Source organism: Siniperca chuatsi, linkage group LG21, assembly GCF_020085105.1.
Source record: "Siniperca chuatsi isolate FFG_IHB_CAS linkage group LG21, ASM2008510v1, whole genome shotgun sequence".
NCBI classification, from domain to species: Eukaryota; Metazoa; Chordata; class Actinopteri; order Centrarchiformes; family Sinipercidae; genus Siniperca; species Siniperca chuatsi.
Genome location: NC_058062.1, coordinates 13,211,757 through 13,235,261, shown reverse-complemented (window position 1 = coordinate 13,235,261; position 23,505 = coordinate 13,211,757). Strand labels below are relative to the sequence as shown.

Sequence of the window (23,505 nt, the reverse complement as noted above, 5' to 3'; positions counted from 1 at the left end):
ATAAGTTATAAAAGTTTTCACTGCCTTCTTGTTTTTAACCAGTGGTGGAATGTAACTAAGCTACATTTATTCAAGTACTGAACATAAGTACAATTTTGAGGTTTTACTACATTTCACTACATTTATTTGACTGTAATTACATACCATATACTTGAGTATTTTTATATCGTGGTTATGCTCCTTTTACTGCAGTAAAAGATCCAAACATCTTCCACCACTGAAAATATCACAATGTAAAAATACTCCATAACAAGTAAAAGTCCCCCATTCAAAATTTTACTTCAGTAAAACTATAGAAATAGTATCAACAAAGTAGCATAGGCCTACCTAAAGTATCAAATGTAAAAGTGCTCATTGCACAGTGGGTTATTATATATATTAGCCTACATTTGGTGAATTATTATTGATGCATTTGCATGTAAGGAGTACTTAAATATTGTAGCTGGTCAAGATGGGGGGAATTTTAACTCACTCTACATACTCTATATATACTGTGTTGGGCACCTTAATCACCAATAAAGCATCATATTTTATAAGGTGATTGTTTTTTGTATGTAAAATTTGTAAAGTAATCAGTAACTATAGCTGTAAAATAAATGTAGTGGAGTAAAAGTAGGCTACAATATTTCCTTCTGAAATATAAGAGTATAAGTATAAAGTAGTGGAAAGTGCCTCAAAATTGTACTTATAACACTGGAAATCTATCACATTTAATAATGAAATTTTAAGTAACGATCTCGAGCAGTGATGGTGTTTCAGGAAATTGTGCAGCTGACGGCAGTGAACTGGACTTTGCTTTTGTTTTATGGCTCTGTGCTGCTGATGTGTTGACGCCCAGTGATCACTTTGTTTGCTCGGGTCTGCAGTCGCTTCAGGCCGTGCGTCCGACGGGAGTGGGGGGAAAAAGAGAAGAAAGTGATAGATTTGCCTTGACCTTTTCTGTTCTTTTAAGAGATGTCTAGGTACCACAAAGCAGCGATTGATGGATACTTGGACCTCTTGAAGGAGGCCACGAGGAAGGACCTGAACACTGCGGATGAGGATGGCATGACTCCCACCTTACTGGCTGCTTTCCATGGACATGTCGATGCTCTTCAGCTCATATGCAGCAGAGAGTAAGCATGATACACTCCTCTCTATCACCTGTGCTTCATCACACATATACCAAATACTGAAATAACCTTTGGCCATAGCGAGCTTTATCTCAGTGATTATTACCTTAGTGCTCTGAAGTTTATTCAAATGTTTTGATATCCCAAAGAAAGTATGCCAAGCCTGACAGATCAGTTTGGCTATATTGTTACATTAAGACATAGAAATATATACAGTACATTTTAATGCAAATTCTACTATTATATGTATAATGCCCAAAAACTAAACTAAACTAAAATACATATAGCAGAACCATAAATAGTGTTCACAGAACGATGGTTTGCATATTGTCCAGTGAATTTTATGGCTGAAAAATAATGTCTTTTATGCATTTTCATACTGTGCATCAGTTATTTAGGACTTCATCTGGGTTTTGACAACACGTGTTGGTGTTCACATGTCGTTCACTGTGATATAATGAGCTAAAACCTCTTCATTCCCCTCTTTAGACGACTCTCTCCCATGAGCTGATCCAAGTGTTTAATCAGCCAAAGCCATCCTGTAAAACAAAAGAGCCCTTTATCTAGCCCCGCCACCCCCACCTCCATCCCTTATTCAACACAACAAAAGACTAGAAAATCTAGCACAAATTCTTAATGAAAAAATTAGGTTCAGAAAAGATGTTTGGAGGATATTTAGTAGGGCGTGACGCACGTCTCACCTACGTGACCAGAATTAACTGAATCATTTCCGCTTTGGTCATAGCCAGCATGAGCTGGATTTATGACTTAAGTTGTTGGAGGAATACAGCAATCAAGACTTTTATGGCTGTGAAAATGAGGCACAGCACTGGAGGACTTTAAATCTTAATAGTTTACCAATTATCTTAATCCTTGTTTAGTACTGTTTTGTTACATGTTGTGAGTATATTTTTCAGATGAAAGACTTGACAGCTGTCTGCTAACAAAACCAAAACAAAATTTTGTTACCTTTTAGACAGAGCCAACTATTATAGCTAACTGTTTTACCCTGTTTTCAGACTTTATGCTAAGCTGGCTCCAGCTTTATATTTACCACACAGACGTCTAACGTTAACTCTCGGTAGGAAAGCAAAGTGTATTTTTCAGAATGTCAAACTATTCCATTAACTTGCAAACTGAGCCATGACTTAACTGACAAAAACAAACTATTGGCCATTATTGGTCTTACCTGGTGATGTAACTGTAAAGTTAGCCCAGCAAAATAATAAAGACACTCACTGTGCCATACATATACTGTGACAAATAAACAACAGCAAAATCTAGCAGTCTGAAAAAAATAAACCACGGCAAACCACATTGGATCTCCTCTCTTCGAGTGCCATTTTCCCCACATTTCACTTACTACGGGCTTGAAGAGTCACTTTTTGGGGATTTGTTATTTTCTTTTGATAAAGTTTTTTTTTTCTTACACTTGTGCTGTATTGTAGAATAGTTATATTACATAGTAAGTTGACAAGAAACAGACTTTCAAACATCAGGTCAGAGCTTATTTATGAAGTAAACTTCACTTTTACATTAATGAATTTTTACAACTAAACTCTGTTTTTGTTGTATTTGAGTGTATTGATGTGAACATTTAAGTTTTGGATTAGATTGGACTGAGGAAGATTCTATTGTTTAATTTTATAATATAGTTTATAATATTTTATTCTTATTCTTTATTGTGTTGTCCCTTGAACTCGTGTGTTTAATAGTCTATTAATAAATCACATCAAATGGTATCAATCAGTAATAGAGTGGCAAAAACAAATAAAGTTGCAGATCATTACTTTAAATCAAATCTTTCTCCTGTGTCATACAGAGGAGACCCCAATAAGAGTGACATCTGGGGAAACACACCGTTGCATCATGCTGCGGCTAACGGCCACATGCACATCCTCAGCTTTCTGGTCAACTTCGGAGCCAACCTTTTTGCACTGGACAATGAATTCCACACAGCGATGGATGTTGCTGCTTCTCGTGACCGCATGGACTGTGTACGCTTCCTAGACGCTTCCGCCTCGCAGCAGACCAACCAAAACCCCAAGAAGGTCGCAAATCTAAAGAAGGAGGCCATCAAAGAAGCAGAGAGGCGTGTGAAACTCTGTGAGAAGGTGAAGAAGAAACACCAGAGCAAGATGGATAAAATGCACCGTGGAGCAGGCAGTACTGGGTCTGTCTCAGAGGCCAGCATGGCATCAGCACTCTCAAACGGTGGTACCGTGACCAGCGTCAATGAGCAGTTCTCCAGGCTTATTGCTGTTGATAAATCTGGCTCTCTTTCAGCCAGGGTTAAAGGCACACTCCAGAGGAAGCTCGGGAAGAAAGATAAAGGCACGCTGCAGAGATCAGGAGGGGATGGGAACGTTATTTTCCTCAAACAAGAGAGTGGAGAGTCTGAGAAGCCAGAGTTTCTGGATGTCTTCAATGAGCAGGATGAGAACATGTTAGACGAAGAAGAAACGGCAGGCTTCGAGGATGATGACAACAAAGAACCAGGCGCAGTCAAGCAGTCCATCTTCAACCGGCCCGGCCTTGGAGGTCTGATTTTCATGAAGAGGATGGGGCTGGAGGCAGAGGACATCCCCAGTGGGAACAACGAAAGTCTCGGCTACCTCATTCAGAACGAGTTGTTTGATGCAGGTGAAGACGCTGCTGGCTTTGAGGGGAATGGTGATCTGCCCTGGGATCAGGAAGATCTGGGACTGGATGATGATGAAGATGAGGAAACCTCTCCTTTAGATGCGTTCCTGTCTGCCATATCCTTGCCAGAGTTCACCCTTGCCTTCAGCAGAGAGCACCTGGACCTGGAGGCGCTAATGCTTTGCTCTGACGAAGACCTGAAAGGCATTCGCATCCAGCTGGGCCCCAGGAAGAAGATCTTGGAAGCGGTTGCTCGCAGAAAGAATGCACTGGAGACACCTGGCGTCATGAAGGACAGCTGCCTGTGATCTTAAAGAACATGAACAGTGATTTATAATAAAATGAGGCAGTATCTTTTGTAAATAAAACCAATAGTTTGATTTTCTGTATAAAACAAAGATGATTCTATCTAAACTATTTCTCCAACAACAATTTCCACAATTCAGTGTGATCAAACTTCTACTCTATGACCGTGGAACAACACCTTCAATACTCAGTATAATGAATGATATAACCAATTATTAATTACAAACAGCGTGACAGGAGTGTCAGGACCTACAATATGGAGGAAAGTCCTTTAGTTGACACAGGGCTGCACAATGAAATGTAAGTTTTAGCCTCTTCATGCTACACGGAAACAGAACATATGCACAAATATTTGAATTTAGAATAGAATAAAATAAAATAACAATATATACAGTTATGTACATATTTTGCCTGTAGGCTACATGTATACACCCAGAAAGTAATAATACTATAGTGCATTTTTTAAATTTGTTTTAAATTAGTGGTAGAATGGGTTGTCCACCAATCAGAAGGTCTGCGGTTCGATCCCGGCTTCCCCCAGCCCACATGTCGAAGTGTCCTTGGCAAAATCTAACAAACAAGACACTGAACCCCAAATTGCTCCCGAGGGTGCCAGCTGGACTGGCTGGGTGGTCGGAAGATGCCTTGGGCAGTGATCTGCCCAGGATGTGCTGCACTTAATCCATTATTCCTGTCATAGATTATTTGTGCTTCAGTAATAACAGTGAAGTGAAAACCCCCCAAATTAAAACAAAAATGTAGCAAAGTTTGATGGCCACATCTGCACGTGCTGCCATCGCCATGGAGATGATATCAGTAATATTGATAATAATTGATCAATCAATGTCAACAATAGCCTCCACAAATCTGGTTGAAAAAGAAAATTATAACACACATGTCCAGCGACTCGATCTTAAATCCACAATATATCACTGTGTAGACAAAAACAAGAGATGTTTTGGTACAGAATCACAGGATCAGTGGCTGATTTGGTTGTGCTGTTTTATGTTTTTTAATTATTATTTTGACTGTTGACAACATAATTGTCAAATAAATAAAATATGTGTGCAAAATAATGTTTCCAATTTAATATTCTCTGATGCATATATATGTGTCTACAAGTATTTATGACGTTGTGGGGACATAAATCTGGTCACACAGTCACGTTGTGGGGACTCACCTTTCATTTGGGGACGGAAAGTTGGTCCCTACAAGGTAAACCATTACATTTTAGGGATAAGTATGGTGGTCATAAGAGCTCAACTGCTCACTGCAAGTAAAAAATAAATTCACCAATTTGACAGCATAAAGAATTGTGCTAACCAGATTTAGGTCTTATTCTAAGTTTAGTTAGAAAACCTCCACCTGATGACTTGTCTGGTTTGATTGTTGTCAGTGTGATGGTCAGAAATGTACCGGGGAGTCAAAGGCAAAAATCCAGACACACCAGGCAGCTGTTTTCAGACAAAAAGGTTATTTTTCTTCGGAGTTGGTTCACCAGATGCTCAAGCACATTCAAGTTCATTGTCATTGCAGTAGGGTTAAACATACATATATGCATTAATGTACACAGACACACACAATGGCAAAAGGTGTTACGCACAGAGTCAGTAAGAGTTGAAAACAACTAATATGAACACAAATAAAACTACATAGATAAATGATGGTGTGTGTTGACTGTAACAACAGGATCCCCTGAAATATTTTTCTGCTCCCTCAGGGCAGACAGGCTAAATCCGGCCCTGCAACTCATTGCTGATATTTTCACAATATCAGCTTTATTTGGTAATAATGTGTCAGTGCTATGTCTACAGCTTGTTGTGCTGCTTCCAAGTGGCCAAAAATGAACTGATGCCTGGTTGGTAATTCAACCTTAAGAGGATTTGGTTTAAATTAGGGAATCATTGTGGGTATGTGTACACATAGAAGGAATTTGACTCCAGTTTTAAGTTGCCCTCAATGTACTTACACACAGAACAATTTACAGGAAGATAGAAATAGACATATAGCTAAAAACAAGGATAACAAATCTGAACAAAGACAGGAAAAAAATGAACACAGAACTTTTGTGTACTACAGGTAGGTGAACAAATAGGTGTATATATAAACAGCAACAATGACCAACAACATACAATACCAGTGTTTCTGTAAATTGTAAACAGTTGAGTTGTTTCATAACTCTACTTTTAATAATTAATAACTTATATAATAACTTCAACAGAGAAAGAATGTCTGCCAATGACTCCCGTTCAATCAATTAAAAAGCGACGCCGGAACTGAAGCGAAGCAGGAAGTACTCGGGGGTGACGTCTCTTGACGTGTGCCGGTTAGGTGGGAGGAGCTTCCGGTGAGAGGCGTTAACAACTGCTCCTGACCGTTTGACGCTACGCTGTATGTGGGAGAGCGCCGAGATAGTCACGATTATGTCTCACAGGTACAAAATGTTTCACCGTTGCAGTTGCTGAACGTGTAATCTCACCTGTCTGTACGTGGTATGTAATCTCCTCAAGCGACTGATTAGCTTGACTGGATAGAAAACAGCTCGTTTGCGCCGCCCCACCAGAGGTAAGTTAAGCCTCAATTGGTGAGCTAGTGGACAATCTCAGATATTCACTCCGCCTTGTTGCTTCTCCCAACTTTTACAAATTTCACTCTTAAATGACAGCTTGTAGGAGCTAACTTACTGAGAGCTACTAAACAGCGTGTATTCAAATCGTTGGCGTTATCTGAAGTGAGTATATGACCGTCAAACTATCTTGTTTGTGTTTGCCTCCACTAACCTCCCTCCCAGGCTTGCCAAGTAAAGTGAGATATGGCTGAAATAATTGCCGCCGACGCCGGTTTGCCCTTGCCGTCCACTATAAACGTCACCTTCCCGGTCCCGGAGGACGCCAGCACCACCTCTCCCGCCGCTCTTCCAACCTCTCTGAGCGACGACTACCTGTTTGTGGAGGCCAGGCACCCTGACACTGTCCTGCAGGGCCTCAACAGCCTGCGGCTCAACAACGCCTTCTGTGATGTGACTCTGTGCTGTGGAGGACAGGAGTTCCCCTGCCATCGCATTGTGCTGGCCTCCTTCAGCTCTTACTTCCAGGTAAACCTCCCAGTCAGTGACGGGCACTTGGAGGTTCATGTTCATACGCCAGAAAATCATGTAAACAGCTATGAGTTGTGTGTTTTGCTCCTTTCATCTCCTCAGGCAATGTTTTCCACTGACCTGATAGAGTCCAAACAGGAGCGAGTTGCCATCAATGGAGTTGAACCTCAGATGATTGGCATGCTGGTGAGCTACGCCTACACATCAGAGGTCTACATCTCTAAAGCAAATGTGCAGGTAAAGTATCGGCTCTCACCTTTTGCTTCTCCTGCTGTCACCCTTCCCCAAAGAGCATGTGTGCTGAAAACTAATGTCCTCTTGGTCCAGGCCCTGCTGGCAGCGGCCAATCTGCTGGACGTGATGGCGGTGCGAGAAGCCTGTTGTCGTTTTATGGAGCGTCAGATGGATGAGATGAACTGTGTGGGGATTCACTGCTTTGCTGAGGCCCATTCTTGTAGGAGGCTGGAGAACAGCAGCATGGGCTACATTCTTCAGCACTTCAGCAGTGTTTATCAGCAGGTGAGAGGCTGATGGAGCCATGTGTTGTTGTGGTTATAATATCTGATTTGCAGCAGTGATCAAATACAATAATAGACGGATACTACCTAAAAAATAGGGCAATATTGGATCACAGTATAGGTAACTTTAAATTGTAAATTTCCTGGAAACTTGATTTGAGAAACAGTTTATAGATAAAATAATCAGATGGGAATGTCTGTTTTTGGCTAATTCAGTGAATTAAATTTAGATCTGAAATGATTAGTCGATTAATTGGAACAGAAAATTGTCATACAGGTCATTTATCAATTAAAACCAGCTTCTCAGAATGTGAGGGATTTGCTGCTTTCCTCTGTTTTTATATACAAGATTGTAAATTGAGTGTTTTCGACTGATGGCTTTAGGAGTGACATTTTTCACTAATTTCTGAAGTTTTATAAACCAAATGTTTACATAAAATCAAAATAAGAAATTAATCAGTCAGTTAATTGATAGTAAGTTTAATTGTGAGTTGCAACCCTAGATTAACAACCTGAAAAATCAATGGGTTTGCTGATTTGCATCACAGCCCACAAGCGCCTAATACAACCAGAACTATTACAGGTAGAGACACCACAGGGAAAAGAGTGGGGATGAGCGAGTACACCATCATCTGTATAGCGGGGTTAACCAGAAGTTTCTTAAACCTGAAATTGATATGGGTTGATCAGAAGTTGCTGTATTTATTAGAAAACTATTTACAGAACAGCTTCAGAATTCAGATCATTGTTTTTGATCACAAGAGCAAGAGAACTATTTACAGAACAAGTATTTATTGTATTTTTTAAATAAAGGTTGATATATTTACGAGTACAGATGTTGACACATTTTACTGATTCTGATACTCGTAAAAAGTACATTATTTGTACCGGATACTCGTTTTAGCCGAGTACTCGCTCAACCCTAGAAAAGAGTATTTAAAAAAAAAAAAAAAAAAAACTCTGACAGTTGATTGAATTGTCTCACGGTATATATCGACCCACCCTACTCCCATCAACATCAAAAAACCCTAATCAGCATGGACGACTCGCTCGACAGTACACACACCTATTTGATCCAGAGGAGCTGCTGCTGTGTCAGAGCGCCTGTGTTTTGTAAAGCAAGGTGATAATGGAAAAGAGAATTATATCCAGTCAGCTGCCTTCGCACATGCCACCACTACCTCAGCAGGATAAATGAACCTGGCAGTCTTGTGGGTTTCATGTGTGAAAGGGGCTTAACAAAGATAATCTACCTGCTTGTCAGCAGTTAAACCATCAGCCTACAAGTGATTAACTCCCATGGATAGTGTGTCTGTTTAGAAAGCAGGTTGTCATTTACACTTCATTCTTTCTGTCTCTTTTTTTTTTTCCCCCACCAGGAGGAGTTCCTGTCTCTGTGTGTGGACAAACTGACAGAAATCCTCGACAGTGACTTTCTCAATGTGCCTAAAGAGGAGATGGTGTTTGAGGCGGCCATGTTGTGGCTGAATAAATGTTCCTCTCGCAAACAGAGCTTTGAAAAGGTCAGATTCACTTGAGTTTACATAAGGTCCGGTATTTCTCTTTTTGCATCCTGGTACAAATGTTTATTACAGGTAGAGATTTGTCACATGATAATGTACACAGTTCTCTCGTATCTCGTTTTGTTGCGCATGTGTATCTATTGTAGCAGAGTTTTCCATTTGGTGCTACTGTAATCTCAAGCATACCCCATAGAAGTGCACGGGTATTTGTCTAATGATGCAATGTAAACGGATTACATGACGGTGGCCCCCATGTAAAAGGACCCCTCTCTTACCCCACTGTTTTTTGGCTTATTTTTTTTTTCTTTTTCATTTTGTGTGGTATTTTGCAAGTTAATCTTAACTTGAGATGAAGAGAGGCTATCTAAATCATTTCCAAATATTTCCTGCCTCGGGTGGTTTGTATAATAATAATCTATAAACTATTATAGGAACCATCAACAGAAACCTGTCATAAAAGTACATTTTTCTTCAAGTTGAGCTATTCTGCTGTCTACACACTGAAACTACCTCACTAATTTTAATGTAAATCTAAAAGTCATTGATTAAGACGTTATATCTCGTTTGCTTAATTAATACGTCCAAAAAAAGTGTAAAAATGAGACATTGTGCCTTTACAGGGGGTTATGTGCCAGACTATTTCTTGGCCGGGACCAGTCACTTCCTGAAATCTTGTCGTCACTGTGAAATTTTTATTAATTTATTTATTTTTTTCCCCCCAGCCAACCTGCAGACTCCAGGAAATGACTAGTCTCTGCCAAGAAGTAGTCCAGGCTAGCTGTTTCCCCCTGTTTCCAGTCTTTGTGCTAAGCTAAGCTAACCAGCTCCTGGTTGTACCTTCATATTTAGCATGCATATGACTGGTATGGATCTTCTCATCTAACTCTCAGCAAGAAGGCAATTGTGTATTTCCCAAAATGTCAAACTATTGCTTTAAAGGATCAGGGGGGAAAAACAAGGCATTGGTACTTTTGACTGAGCCCTGAGACTCACTTCAACTCCTTGGGGCGTTGGGCATGTGCCCTGTAGGCCCTTCAGTAATCCATCTGCGGACACGTCTGGCACGGACGGGTCTCAAACGCTCCTGTTAGATTATACTTATATTGGACACTGGCAGTACAGTGGAAGTTCATCAGATTTCTCTCCTTCCATTTGTTCCTCAAAGGTCCTTGAGCATATCCGGCTGCCTCTTATCAGCCCCTACTACCTCCATGATGTGATCGAGTCTCTGGATGTGGTTAAGGAGAGCCAGGGCTGCCAGAGGCTCATCTCCGAGGCCAAGGACTACCTACTGCTTAAGGACCGCCGTGGAGAGCTCTACTGCCCCAGAGTGAGGCCACGCAGGTCCACAGGTAAACGCACTCACACCTGCACATTCATATCAGCTGAGAGCCAATCACATGCAATTTCATTATGGGTAGAATCTGTGTTTGTTTGTCCATCTCGGTCAACCTAGTGTGTTTTGTTAAACTAGAAAATGTTTGTATCTTGGTGACTGAGACTTCATATTTTATTGAAGTTCATTTTCATATCATGTCATATTTTGTTTCCTTTCCTGGCTGGTTCTCAGACTAATTTTTTTTGTCTCCCACTCATTATCATGGGATATTAGACAGCTCATGCTAGGTGATCACACACGACTAGAACTGAAATGGTTAATCGATTAATGTTGAAACGAATCGACAGATTAATCGATTAATGAAAATAGTCATTAGTTGAAGCCCTATGGACCACTACGTTGTATCCTACAGGGCCTAATTTATTAGATTAATATCTATCCAAAGGCCCGCACGCCTTGGCTCATGCCTCTCTGTTCCTCTACTGCTGTTGCCACGGCAACAGGAACAGCTGAAGTGATAGTGACAGTTGGCGGGGAGGACGACAAGGTGGTGCTGCGCAGCGTGGAGAGCTTCAATCCCATGACGAATCAGTGGAAGAATCTGGCCTGCCTGCCCTTCGCTGTGAGCAAACACGGGCTGGTCGTGTCGGGTGAGGAAACGTTATGAGATTCGGTTTATAGATAAAAACTGACTGGAAAATGATACTCAAGTGACGTTTTTCTGCTCCTCCTCCTCCTGTCTCTGTAGACTCCACTCTGTATTTGGCAGGAGGAGAGTTTCCGGACGGCTCAGCCAGCAGGGAGATGTGGCGCTATGACCCCTGTTTCGACTCCTGGATCGAGATGGCACCCATGAATGTAGCTCGCTCTGAGTTAGGTGAGGCAGTCCCAGCGTGAAAACCCCTTCTTCTGTCACGCACTGAAAACTTATCACCACAAAGTACTTCATTAGCCTGCTCATTTAAAGTACTCTATAAGCAGTCAAGAACTTAAAGGAGCATTTTATTGTTAGTGCAGCTAAAACGTGACTAAAAGCTTTGAATTCCTCATTTTTTGGTTTGCCAATTTTTTTTTTTTTTTATGCCATGGGACATGAAGCTACAGCACTCTGGTGTCCCAACATGGGGTTTTCAGAACTTTTTCAGAACTTTTTAAGGCTTTGATACAAGGTTCCTCTGTATTTCCACTGTATCTTACAAACCGGGACATTTCAGATATGTCATTATAAAGACAACAGCAGAACCAGTTATACTATGTCAACTGTTATTTTTATGTGTTTTGTAGGCAAGTTAAAAAAAACGCACTGCATCAGTCTGTCTTGTTTATTCCATGTCAAAACCTGGTGCCTACATTACCCACAATGCAATTTACAATGCAACTTCTTCAGCACCAACTGACGCCGACTCAAGTGACATCAATTGAGACAATTTATCTTCGTGCAGCTCCCTCTGGAGCCACAGAAGGCTTGATGCAATTTATTTTCTCTCACTTATGCAGCAGTACTCCCGGAGACCTGTAAATAGAGTTTTATGTGTAAAAATCGGTGGATGTCCGCTGTGACATCTTGGCATGTTAGTAGCTTTTCATTTGCATTGTGATGCTTTATTTTTCTATAATTTGGTTAATCTATTTTAGTTTTCCCTGCACTGTTTGGCTGCGAGTTGTATCTCCATTTCTGCCAGGCACTGAGAACTCTTTCTTTCTAACTGCTGACTCCATAGTCTTCTGAATGGGCCCCCTATTCCCAAATGGTAATGAGGGCCTGGACATCTTTGTTTGTCCGACAGCCATCCTCCATTATTATTTTTCTTTTTATTCTAAGTTTTGGTTGTCTTGGCTGATGCGGTAGTAAATTTGTGGTTACTGTTGTGTTTGCTGTAGTCGTCCTTGTTATGATGTGACGACACACACAATGCTACCGACAACCCCTGAAAGTTCCTGGAACTTGGATTCAGTATCTCTACTTCCAGGAACTCGTCTCCAAATTGGGCGGAAAACAGTGAAAGCAAAACTAGTGACAATGGCTACAAGTGACGTCATGTTGTCACATTTTAGAAGCTCTAAATAAAAATGTAGGGTAATTATCTATCTTTAGTTATCATTAGTGACGTGATTCATCTTCCTCAGGCCTGGTGATGCTGGACGGCTTCGTGTATGCAGTGGGAGGGTGGGAGGGACGCTCTCGTCTGGACTCGGTGGAGTGCTACAACCCTCACACCAACTCCTGGCAGTTCACCGAATCTGTCAAGATGGCCGTCACAAGTCCTGCTGTGGTGGCCCTGGACGGCCTGCTCTATGTTACAGGTAGGAAACGCATGCAGGTTTTTTTTGTTTTGTTTTTTTTACTTGAGGTTGCACTTTTTGCTTTTTATTGAAAAACGTGTTGGATTTATTTATTTATCTCTTATTTTATTTGTTTCTCGTGTATCCACTCTGTGTCCTGGTAGGTGGTGCAGTTCTAGAGGATGGCGACGGCACAGACCTCGCTCAGGTGTACAACCCTAAAACCTCTGCATGGACAGAGGTTGCCCCCATGCAGATCGCTCGCTCTGGTTCAGCTGCTTGTACACTCAAAGGAAAGCTTTACGTTATAGGTATGTAACATACTTTATAGCACTCAGGCCACAACACAGTGCTCACTAATCAACAAACACAGCAACCACTCTAATGAAATCAAGAAAGATGATTCCAATTGACTGTTACATCTCTTGTTCGGTCATCCAGGTGGATGGCATGCCTCGACAGAAAACACCGATAAGGTGGAGTGTTACAATCCCAAGACCAACCAGTGGACCATGTGCGCCCCCATGAAAGAACGACGCTACCGGCCGGGTGCTGCAGTGGTGGATGGAAAGATCTACGTCCTGGGAGGAGAAGAAGGCTGGGACAGGTAAGGGGCTAATCTTGGAAAATTCAGAACAGTTCCTTGTGAATCTAATAGCAGGAACTTTTCCAGGAGCCTGGAAACCATTTTAGGAACTTAATTGCATTTCAAAAATAGGAACCAGGGTCTAAATTTAGTTCCTCTGCCATAGTTCCTGACCACCAAAAAGGAACTATTGGGGTACTATTGAGTTTGCAGACAATAACGTTGCTGATTGTTTAAACAATCTTGCAGCTGCCACAACTTGTGTACAACAGCAATCACCGAGTGCCACAAGTATCAATGTCAGGACGAGGGACAGATATTTCTTGTCACGTTTATTGACTTTAAAAACAAAGTGATATGTGGTCGATTTACCAGCTATTCTAAAGAGAGCAAGTGTGTGTGTGTGTGTGTGTGTTAATTGGATAATGCAAACAAATGAGGGAGACAAAGGGAAGGTGGTGATTTGAGAGAACAAGTGAGTAAACAAGAAAAACAAACTTTTAGTTGCTATTTGATTCAGTGCAGTTACGTAGCCTCCTAAAGCAGAAATAAATAACATAAAACACACCTTTCTTTGTATCCATTCAAACATCAGTCATGCAACAAACACAAAGAATAAAAGAATCACGTGTGAAATTGGACTAAATTAATAATTTTCATGGTGTTCAGATACAGTGGAAACAGGAATGTGCAAAAGGGGCTTTTGGTTCCTGATTAAGTTCCTGTTGAGTAAAAACATGACAGCCTCTCTTCTTAGGCTATGTTTGATACAATTGTTGAATTTACAACAGTTTAATGCTGCTTACCATTTACATGCAGATATCATGACACTATTGAGAGGTTCTGTGACGAGACTGACACGTGGGAGATCGTCGGGGAGATGCCCACCAGTCGCAGCTGGCTCAGCTGTGTGTCTCTCCAGCTGAGGAAGGACATCCACGTGAGCAGCTTTCCCGGGACGCCAAATGACAATTGAGCGAGGAGGAAGTCTTTCGTGGTTAATATTTGCACCCCTCATTGGGGACAGTGCACTACAAAGCTCAGAGCTGTGGAGAACAGCGAACTGAGAAGAGATGCCTGGATTTGGCACAACACTGTTTGAGCTGTTACTGGTGGCAAAAAGTAGTCGGTTTTTAATCTGTGACTGCTTGTGGAAAGTGCTTGTGAGTCTCACTCTTTTCCGCGTGGTGGCAAAGGAAACGTCGTACATAAATCTCAAGTGATCAACTGACTGATCAGTGACACAGTCTGAACTCACACTCTGTATGACGTGAACATGTTTAGGGTACTGTTTTTAATGTCCGAGCACCTCAAATCTGAAGATTTTCCCAGTCAACAACATATGTGTTTTTGTATCATTGTGATGTATTTATTGGGCTGTGACTAGCTGTGAGATCTATTTTTTATTTTTTTTTTTGGGAGAAAAAAAGCAAACATTTTACTTTCTCAAAAGATGCTCTATGGGCCAAAGAATCGAACTGTGAATATTTTCAGCCTGTGAAAGAGACGTCTATACGTGAGCGGTGTTTTTTTGTATTTAAAGTTTGTACGTTCTGAATGATTGTCTTTACTAACTGTAATATGTTGAGTATATTTTTGTAATGTAGTGTGCGTCATGCATTTTAGTGAATTTAAATGGAGTTGAGTTCTAATAAAGATGTTTAATTCTTTACTATCAATGCTGTGGGGTTTTTCTTCATGCTTTTTTTCCCCCTATTTCACAAAAGGTCCTAAAAACAACAAACATGAGTGACTAGAACAATAGAAACGCCTGTATGATGTAATTAACTGCAATACTTAACATTTTTTGTTTGTGTTCAACTCCCACCTTCAGAAATACGTTTTAATTATTATTTTTATTTCTTTAAACTTATAAAGCCAAGTCTTACAGAAATGTATATTTAAACAGAGCCAGTGGAAAACGAAGTCCATTTCTGCCAGGAAAAGAAAAAAACAAAAAATAGTCTTAAGCCAGATATGAGTCTAAATGGTGGTGGCTGCTATTATTATCTCAGTCTTGACTTTGTCATAGCTCCTTGTAGAGCTGTTTTTCAATGAGTGGGTCCCTGTGTTTATCTCGCACACGAGGACGCCCGTGTGGGTGACATGATTCACAGTTCTTCCAATGGTTTCACACAATTACATTGATCAACAGGTGGCAGTAATATGCCAGCACAGACAGGGAAGAAGAAGACTGCTAGTAAGTAAACATGGATGTAAACAATGCAGGATTTAAAATACTTGCAATTTTTTATGATGAAAGAAATGTATTCAACGCATTTTGTTAGAGCTCAAGGAAACACACAATGACTTGTTGAGTAACACTGAATGTAAACAACTTGACTGTTTACAAGAAAACGCCACAGAGCCCCTTTTAATCTCAGTAAGTTTTTGTTTTTTTTACTTAAAATGCCATAATGTTGACTTAGTATAATAAATAATAATAAATAATAATTAGTCCATTTAATTTTGACTAAGCCATAATTTGGCTCAGTATTTCATAGTTGTATTTAGTATACCTGATAAGTCGCTTAAAAGTCAATTTTGTATTATGTCCTTACTAACATTAAACATGTTTCTTTTCTTGGCTGTAATTGGCTTCCGTAATAAACCGACATGGTTAGGGGGGAAAAAAATCGATTTTTAGTTTGCTATCAAATTGTTTATCGACCACAAACCAAATATTTCATGATCGTATAAGGTAACTTTGAAGCTGCTGCAGTAGTTGACGTTTATCTTGGCATCCTAAATCATCTTTGATAGGCTGCACGGTGCAGTGGATTGTGGGTAAGACGCCAGCCCGCCGCCATATCTGTCTTTCTGTACCGGCTGTAGGAGAGAGTTAGGAGCCATGAGAGGAATCCGGTCTCTGAACCATTTCCCCGTGAGTCCTGCAGTTTTCTCGGTTTGATCTGAGCTGTGTAACAGACAGGACCTAAACTCTGCTCGTTGTGGATCTCGATCTGCTTGAAAAGTGAAACCGCATCTAGCTGTAGTTAGCCTGCTGGCTAGTTAGCTTGCTAGGTGGCTAGCTAATGCAGGTTTATCTAACGTAAAGCTTGCTTACAGTCAAGTTGAATAGGTAACACCATCTCCCTGAATCATTCACATGTACTGAATGATAATGCGAGGTGCAAGTGCAGTAAACCTGCCTGTTTGTTCGGCGTAGCTTTGCCGCTTGTTGTAGCTTCTTGTGCTTCTTTGCTCAGCTGGAAGCAACCTGAAGGTCATCTCCGAACCCATGTATCCCAATTTTGTTCACTGAGGTGTCTCGAAGCGAACAACACCCCTAATTTGGTCATAATTTTGGTGACATCCATATATTTTACTCACACATTGTCACAGTAACACCAGGCTTTGTGTGTTTGTGTGGCCTCTCAATGTATTAAAGATGCCCGGGTCATTTCAGGACACCCACCCCACTTTACTTTATGACAGGTCTGCTGTTTGACATGCCATATATGGAAATGATCACATAGTGTATAAACAGTAGTTAACATTATATTAAACCATTACTCGTTTAGTTGATTAACAAAACAAATCTACTGAATCTTATTTGTAGTTATTTACATTAAAACTGTCAAACATAATCGACTTTAGAGACTTTTGGATCATAAGTGGAATTGTTTGCAGTTGTTCAGTCATCACTTTTGGCTTGTGCCATTATTTTTGACATTTTACTTACAAAATCATTATTATTCAGTAATGAAACCATATTCATAGTAATAAATCAATTGCTCATCCAGATAATAGATAGCTGTAGTATTAGATCATAAGCCAAACATTGTGACCTGGTCAGTCCGAAAGAGATTTCTTTCTCTCTGATTTCCTTGTTGTATGTGAATAACTTTTAGAGGCCAGTAAAGGTAAAACTATCCAGTGATTTATAAATTTAAGTGCAAGGATAAAAGGCACATAATATAAATAAACAAATAATTTTGTGTAGCAAAACAAACATAATGACCCCTTAGTGTAAGGGTTGGGAACCGCTGATATAAGCTTCTCTCAAGCTTTCATTTACTGCAGAGTTTAGATTAGTGACAGCAGGTGTTATGAAACATTAGAAGTCACGTTAATCTTAAAGGGGTTAAGATTTGTCCAATCTAATGTCAGCCTGCTTTTGTGGAGCACTTGCATTTGAGCCAGTGGGAGAAAGTATATCCTTCTCCAAGCGTCTACTTAACTGGACCCTTATGTTTTCACTACTTGTACCACTTTAACACAGAAACACTGTTAGGTTTAAGTCAAGGACGGTGGAAGTAGTTCAGCACATTTTTGTTTATGTTGCCCATTACCATCAAAGAGGATGCTCTCAGAGAAAAAGACAGCTGCTAAAGAAGTCACTTGTCTTTAATTTGGAGTCACCATTTCCCACAGAAACGTTGCTATGCTGCTGCCAGGAGGAGTGAAGCTCTGACTGAACCCCTTGCAGGCCGCACACCATCCTCAGCACCTCTCCCTCCCCAAAATGTCCAGGTAGGTGCTCCTCTCGTCTACACATGAGTGTAGACTGTAGCTGTTGCAGGCTACAATCAAACTGTAAAATACTTATTTGGCAGACTCGATGTGATATATATTTGTTTACAGTTTTAAGTTTCCAGTAACAATTTTCTTTGCTGCTTCAGGTGTCCAAGCTTCCAAACGGTCTGGTGATAGCATCACTGGAAAACTACTCCCCCTCGTCCAGTATTGGTGTGTTTGTGAAAGCTGGGAGTCGCTATGAGACTGTGGAAAACCAGGGCGTCTCTCATGTGCTACGAATGGCAGCAAACCTGGTAATTTGTGAACCATTTGTGAATGTGTGACCATGCCTTCAGGAAAACTGTAAACCTTTTTGTTAATAGCTAAAATAATTATGTACACGAGTGTCTTCTCTTAGCTGCTTACTGTGACATAATGTATCAAAGATGTCCTCTGGCATACTAGTGACCATATGTTTTATGTACTTTGATTTCCTTTTGCAGTGTATTACACTTTTTTAAAAGCTGTATCCCAGCCCTCAGCCTGTTAGTTTCTAATTCTTATATCACCAACATGCTGTAGGATTTTGTTGAAACACTTGTTGTTGTTTTGTAGACTACTAAGGGCGCGTCTGCCTTCAAGATCTGTCGCGGTGTGGAAGCACTGGGGGGCAGCTTGAGGTCAGTCAGTGAGGGTACTCTCTGCACATGCACACACTGCCAGTCCCTGCTTTTCCTGCTATCAATAAATGGGAGAATACCAGTGTAACCATAGCCCACCACATTGAACCAACTGTGTCGTCATCTGTTTACCTGCAGTGTGACATCATCAAGAGAGACAATGATTTACACCGCAGACTGCTTGAGAGATCACCTGTAAGTGCCGCCATCTTTATGTCAAGTGTTGGTTTTACTAAGGTTTATGTTTCATATGCAGTTTACTTCAAGTCAACATAAGGTCATGTTGCTGCCTCAGTGTGTGTTGACTTTACTGTTTGTATGTGTCTCCAGAGATTCATTAATGGAGTATTTGGTCAACGTAACCACAGCTCAGGAGTTCCGGCCGTGGGAGGTAGACGACCTGACGTCCAGGGTGAAGATAGACAAGGCTCTGGCTCAGCAGTGTCCTCAGATAGGTTAGTAGCAGGAGCAGCAGTTCAGCTCCTAACCAGCTGCATTTTCATTGTGGAGATTTTGTCAGTGTGACTTCATGTCAGGTTTAAAACTGCATTAAGGGATTTTGATCTCAAGGGCCGAAGCAAACAACAACAGAACTTTGGCCTTGATATATTATACTTTGATATTAGTGTATTGGGTTCTTCTTGATAGCATGTTAGCACGCAGTTGTCCAGCAGAATTAGAGCATTATCGGACCTATTTGACAAATGTAGGTCCATCTTTACTGGCAATTTCTTATTTGGCCTCTTAACTTCTGAGGAAACAAAAACTTAAGCTAAAAGCTGCAAGTAGATGCATAGTGGGCTGTTGATTCTCAGTGGGATTGGCACGTTACACGGACGCGCTAGCTTTCGTTTCACTGTAACTTTAACGTCATGTATGGTGCATGCTTTCTGTAACTCGGGGTGTTTTCTATTTTCTCCTGCAGGTGTAATTGAGAAGTTGCACGAAGCAGCGTACAAAAACGCCCTGTCTAACTCCCTGTACTGCCCTGACTACATGGTCGGCCGTGTCACCTCTAACCAGGTATGCATGTGTGTTTTTGTTCTATTTCTCCACGCTCTGTATGAAAGTAGTTTATTATTTGGTTTTGGAGGGTTTAAGTCATTCTCTGGCTTGTTGAAGAGAATGATAGCAACTTAATGAAGTTCGCAAGACATATGACTATACCTCATATAACCCTTCAAGACCAGTCTGTTAGTTTGTGCGTAGCTCTTACACACCTCTCCTCCTCCTTATCTTCCCCTTGTAGCTGCAGTCATTTGTTGAGGACAATTTCACCACTGGCAGAATGGCTCTTGTAGGACTAGGTGAGTGTCTGCTAGTGCTGTCTAGTCTGACTGCATCGTTTTATCACAGCTGCTCTCCTCTCTCATCGGGCTTTGCTTATCAAGGCTGCATTTTACTAATGGTTAGTGGGCACTCTTGAGCCATAGCAGTCTCGATGATGTAAATAAACTGTGTGTGTGTTCGTGTGTGTGCTTACATTCCTGTTAAATGTCATTTGGCCTCCGCCCAAAGACAAAGAGGTACTAAGTCAATACTGGTATGTGAGGAATACGCCACCAGTGATACTAATGGTTTCGTTATGTGTGGATTTTTGATCATATGATAAGGCTGACTTTGCCTGCAAGTGTTGGCATGCCTGAATGACGACACATCATGCTCCTATGGAAGTTTCTATCCTGGGAATGTGTGGTATTTTTCAGTTCATGAAGGTGCTCTGTGCTCCACTTCAGTTGTATGTTAATGTCAGTACTGTCTGATTTATGCGTCCAGGTGTAAAGCACTCTGTCCTGAGGCAGGTGGGCGAGGAGCTCCTGAGTGTCCGCAGTGGGGCTGGAGCACCTGTGGCTAAGGCTGTGTACCGTGGAGGTAAAACTCATGTTTAATTGCAACATTACGCTCTTTGAGATTTATCATTGCGTTATTGTCACGATGCTATATTGTGTGTGCGTTTGTGTGTAGGTGAGCTGCGGGTGCAGAACAACAATGACCTGGTCCACGCACTGGTTGCCAGCGAGGGTGGTGTGACAGGTAGTGCAGAGGCTAATGCCTTCATCGTGTTGCAAAGGATCCTGGGAGCTGGGCCACATGTAAAGAGGGGCTCCAACATCACCAGCAAACTGAGCCAGGGTATTGCCAAAGCTACCGCACAGCCTTTTGATGTAAGTTAAAAAAGAAAAGAAAGGAAACATTTATGTGGCGTTGTGTTTTATTGTAGGAGAGTGTGTTGCATTAGTTATAAATGCAGAGTTTGTCCCCTACCGTCGATGACCTCTGGCTGTCTTTCAGGCCACAGCCTTCAATGCCTCGTACTCTGACTCCGGACTGTTTGGCGTCTATACCATTGCACAAGCTGACTCAGCAGGAGAGGTGATTTCCAAATTCACTCCTTCCAAGACAAATGTAACCGCATCTAAAATGCACGAAAAAATGCCAGAATCTACATTTCACTGAACTCGTGCCTGTTGCCGTCCTCTGTTTAGGTGATCAAAGCTGCCATTGCTCAAGTGAGAGGTGTGGCTGAGGGAAATGTATCAGAGGCTGACGTCATCAGAGCAAAGTGAGTTCACTGAGTAACGTCAGACATAGAGGTGAAGCAGTTGTGTGCCAGACACAGGTGTTACGGGTGCAGTTCTACTTGAGCTGCTGTGCTGAAAGACGGTGTATTATAATATGTTTTTGACTCTGGTCTGTGTTTGACTTCTCTGCACAGGAACCAGGTGAAAGCAGAGTACCTGATGTGTCTCGAGAGCTCTGAGAGCTTGTTGGAGGAGATCGGTGCTCAGGCTCTGACCACTGCAGCGTACCAGGTCCCTGACGCTGCTGTCCAGGTGATAGATGCTGTCACCCACGACGATGTGGTCGAGGTGAGTACCTTCGCCGTAGAGGTGGTGATACAACCTTGAATCATCACAAGTTTCGTTTTTGTCACACCTTTGCATCAATGGTGCTTTGCAATATATTATCATAGCCAACGATCTACACCTAATTTCTGTTCCATTCTTTGCTTAAAGCTGCACTAATCAATATTTATATATTAACAATGGCGCAAAGGACTATGTGTAATGTAAAAAGGGGTCGCTCGCAGTGACAAACCCATAGAGATTATCAGCCGACTCTGCAGTTCCCCTCGGCTCTCATCAATCTCATTTTCAGCAGCAGCAGGCAGCTGTTTTCAGCGAAAAAGCTCCGATGAACACACTGTGCACTACCTGCCCAAGACCAAATTGCAGACACACAAAGTTAGCGACTAGCTAGCCACATAGTTCAGCATTTAGCAGTTTAAGAGACAGATTTTCCCCTTTCGTAGTTGGTGGAGACCAAAACATGAATATTGGACGTCTATTCATCAAATTGCCAGAAACATTAATGCTAATGTTGCTCCCTGTCTCCTTGTAAAGTTTATTCATCTCAGCATGCAGATTTATTTATCTGTTTAGTTGTTTGTTTGTTAAAAATTCTACCTGTGTACTTTTTTCTTTGACAGTAAATAGAGTTGTGTACTGTTTTGAGATAAGCAACTGACTAAGCAGTACATTTAAAAAGTCTTTAATGGAACATTTGAATAACCCTCTGTCCTCTCTTTTATAGGCTGCGAAAAAATTTGTGGAAGGCAAGAAGACCATGGCAGCTAGTGGACGCCTCGTTAATACGCCATTTGTGGATGAAGTATGAAAATAAAATTATGCTGTGCCTGGTTGCTTAAAAAGGAAAGAGGACCTCAAAGCCACATCATCCTGCAGCAATTCATTTGATGTCACCAATCATTTGTAGTCTGTCCTGCATTAAGTGTAAGCACCAACAGGGAGCTGGAGAATCATAATGCAATTGTTTTTTTTGTCAATTTAACTGTATATCTATGTAAATTAAAGTAATGACAGTAATAACAGCTGGTTGTCACTTGAATTTGTATCTAAGAATGAATCCAGAGTTATTGTAAGTTGCTGTATGAGGAGTGTGAGGGTCGTCTGGTGGTTAAAAAGGCTGATCAGGCAGCAGGTATTTTTAGCACTTAGAGCTATTGTTGCATTCATCAACCGATAGGGGGACCCAAAAGCACAAACATAACTTAGCTGGGTTGAACATTGCCTTTAATCCAATGTCGAACAGCCTAAATTTAGGTTTAACAACCCGTTTTTGCTTGTGCAATAAGTATTGATATAATTTACTTAAGTAAAAGTAGTAATACCAACAAAGTATATAACGAATCAAAATAAAAGTACTCATCGTGCATTGGCCCCTGTCAGTGTGATATGGTTATATTTTATAGTACTGGATTCATATTATTACTGATTCATTATGCACCATTTAAATGTTGCTGCTGGTCGATGTGGATGCATTTAAACTATTTTACTGTAGTTTAATCATAATGTATTATATTTTATAAGTTGATCAATCATATGTTTTGAATGTAATATATTAATCTGCGAAGTGGCCTGTTGTTATAGCTGTCAGATAAATACAGTGGAGTTAAAAGTACAATATTTTCTGCTGAAAAGTAGTTGAATAGAAGTATAAAATGAAAAATAAAATAAGGATGTACAAGTACCTACTTGCACACAGTACTTGAGTTAGGGTTACCCTAAGTCTCCAAGTTCACTTTGAGACTTGGGCAAAACCAAAACCCAAAACTTTGCTGTTGCGCCCCTGTTGACCCCCTCAGTCCCACCTACTGTTACCTTCAAGTTCCCCTCAAACTTCACTTTTTGCCCAAAAGTTCTCCTATGCTGGAATAATACTACCATGTTGTCTCTGTCGGTTAGTTTGTGGTAAAATTATTTAGTGTATATTCTACTGAAATAATGCAAATTCCTAAATGTGCAATTAATCGAACAATGTAACAACTGCCTTGCAGTGAATCTGCGACATGTAGCCCTAATTATCTGCATCATGCGGTATAACAATGGTAGAAGTGCAAGACTGGGGCCATGTTGTGTGGTTTCATTACTGTGGT

General features: G+C 41.0%; 3 protein-coding genes across 4 annotated transcripts; all 3 read left to right on the top strand.

Annotated features, from left to right (window-relative positions):
• Nucleotides 1–679: 679 nt before the first annotated feature.
• anks4b (ankyrin repeat and sterile alpha motif domain containing 4B) lies at nucleotides 680–5,121 on the top strand. The gene is made up of 2 exons (XM_044181809.1): nucleotides 680–1,115; nucleotides 2,935–5,121. Exons 1-2 carry the CDS (start codon nucleotides 955–957, stop codon nucleotides 4,061–4,063), a joined length of 1,290 nt encoding a protein of 429 aa, XP_044037744.1. The 5' UTR covers nucleotides 680–954; the 3' UTR covers nucleotides 4,064–5,121.
• Nucleotides 5,122–6,346: 1,225 nt separating this feature from the next.
• On the top strand, nucleotides 6,347–15,086 carry si:ch211-256e16.3 (kelch-like protein 20). Of its 2 annotated transcripts, none has more exons than XM_044181808.1 (12): nucleotides 6,347–6,495; nucleotides 6,853–7,155; nucleotides 7,261–7,395; nucleotides 7,486–7,677; nucleotides 9,056–9,199; nucleotides 10,365–10,551; nucleotides 11,042–11,188; nucleotides 11,287–11,415; nucleotides 12,666–12,842; nucleotides 12,986–13,132; nucleotides 13,263–13,428; nucleotides 14,227–15,086. In XM_044181808.1, exons 2-12 carry the CDS (start codon nucleotides 6,874–6,876, stop codon nucleotides 14,381–14,383), a joined length of 1,863 nt encoding a protein of 620 aa, XP_044037743.1. In that variant the 5' UTR covers nucleotides 6,347–6,495; nucleotides 6,853–6,873; the 3' UTR covers nucleotides 14,384–15,086. The 2 variants fall into 2 exon arrangements, with proteins under 2 accessions (XP_044037743.1, XP_044037742.1); XM_044181807.1 differs by having other exon boundaries at nucleotides 6,404–6,626.
• Nucleotides 15,087–16,154: 1,068 nt separating this feature from the next.
• LOC122868876 (cytochrome b-c1 complex subunit 2, mitochondrial) lies at nucleotides 16,155–22,440 on the top strand. The gene is made up of 14 exons (XM_044181288.1): nucleotides 16,155–16,291; nucleotides 17,785–17,883; nucleotides 18,033–18,182; nucleotides 18,484–18,548; nucleotides 18,687–18,743; nucleotides 18,879–19,003; nucleotides 19,474–19,571; nucleotides 19,798–19,855; nucleotides 20,325–20,420; nucleotides 20,514–20,713; nucleotides 20,841–20,921; nucleotides 21,035–21,111; nucleotides 21,265–21,418; nucleotides 22,143–22,440. Exons 1-14 carry the CDS (start codon nucleotides 16,259–16,261, stop codon nucleotides 22,224–22,226), a joined length of 1,377 nt encoding a protein of 458 aa, XP_044037223.1. The 5' UTR covers nucleotides 16,155–16,258; the 3' UTR covers nucleotides 22,227–22,440.
• The last annotated feature ends 1,065 nt before the right edge of the window (nucleotides 22,441–23,505 follow it).

Coding starts and splice junctions, on each gene's coding strand:
- anks4b (XM_044181809.1), top strand. CDS start 955: ATGTCTAGGTACCACAAAGCAGCGATTGATGGATACTTGGACCTCTTG. Junction 1,116..2,934: donor CAGCTCATATGCAGCAGAGA/GTAAGCATGATA, acceptor TGTGTCATACAG/AGGAGACCCCAATAAGAGTG.
- si:ch211-256e16.3 (XM_044181808.1), top strand. CDS start 6,874: ATGGCTGAAATAATTGCCGCCGACGCCGGTTTGCCCTTGCCGTCCACT. Junction 7,678..9,055: donor TCAGCAGTGTTTATCAGCAG/GTGAGAGGCTGA, acceptor TTCCCCCACCAG/GAGGAGTTCCTGTCTCTGTG. Junction 10,552..11,041: donor GAGGCCACGCAGGTCCACAG/GTAAACGCACTC, acceptor CCACGGCAACAG/GAACAGCTGAAGTGATAGTG.
- LOC122868876 (XM_044181288.1), top strand. CDS start 16,259: ATGAGAGGAATCCGGTCTCTGAACCATTTCCCC. Junction 18,549..18,686: donor GCACTGGGGGGCAGCTTGAG/GTCAGTCAGTGA, acceptor GTTTACCTGCAG/TGTGACATCATCAAGAGAGA. Junction 19,856..20,324: donor AATGGCTCTTGTAGGACTAG/GTGAGTGTCTGC, acceptor TTATGCGTCCAG/GTGTAAAGCACTCTGTCCTG.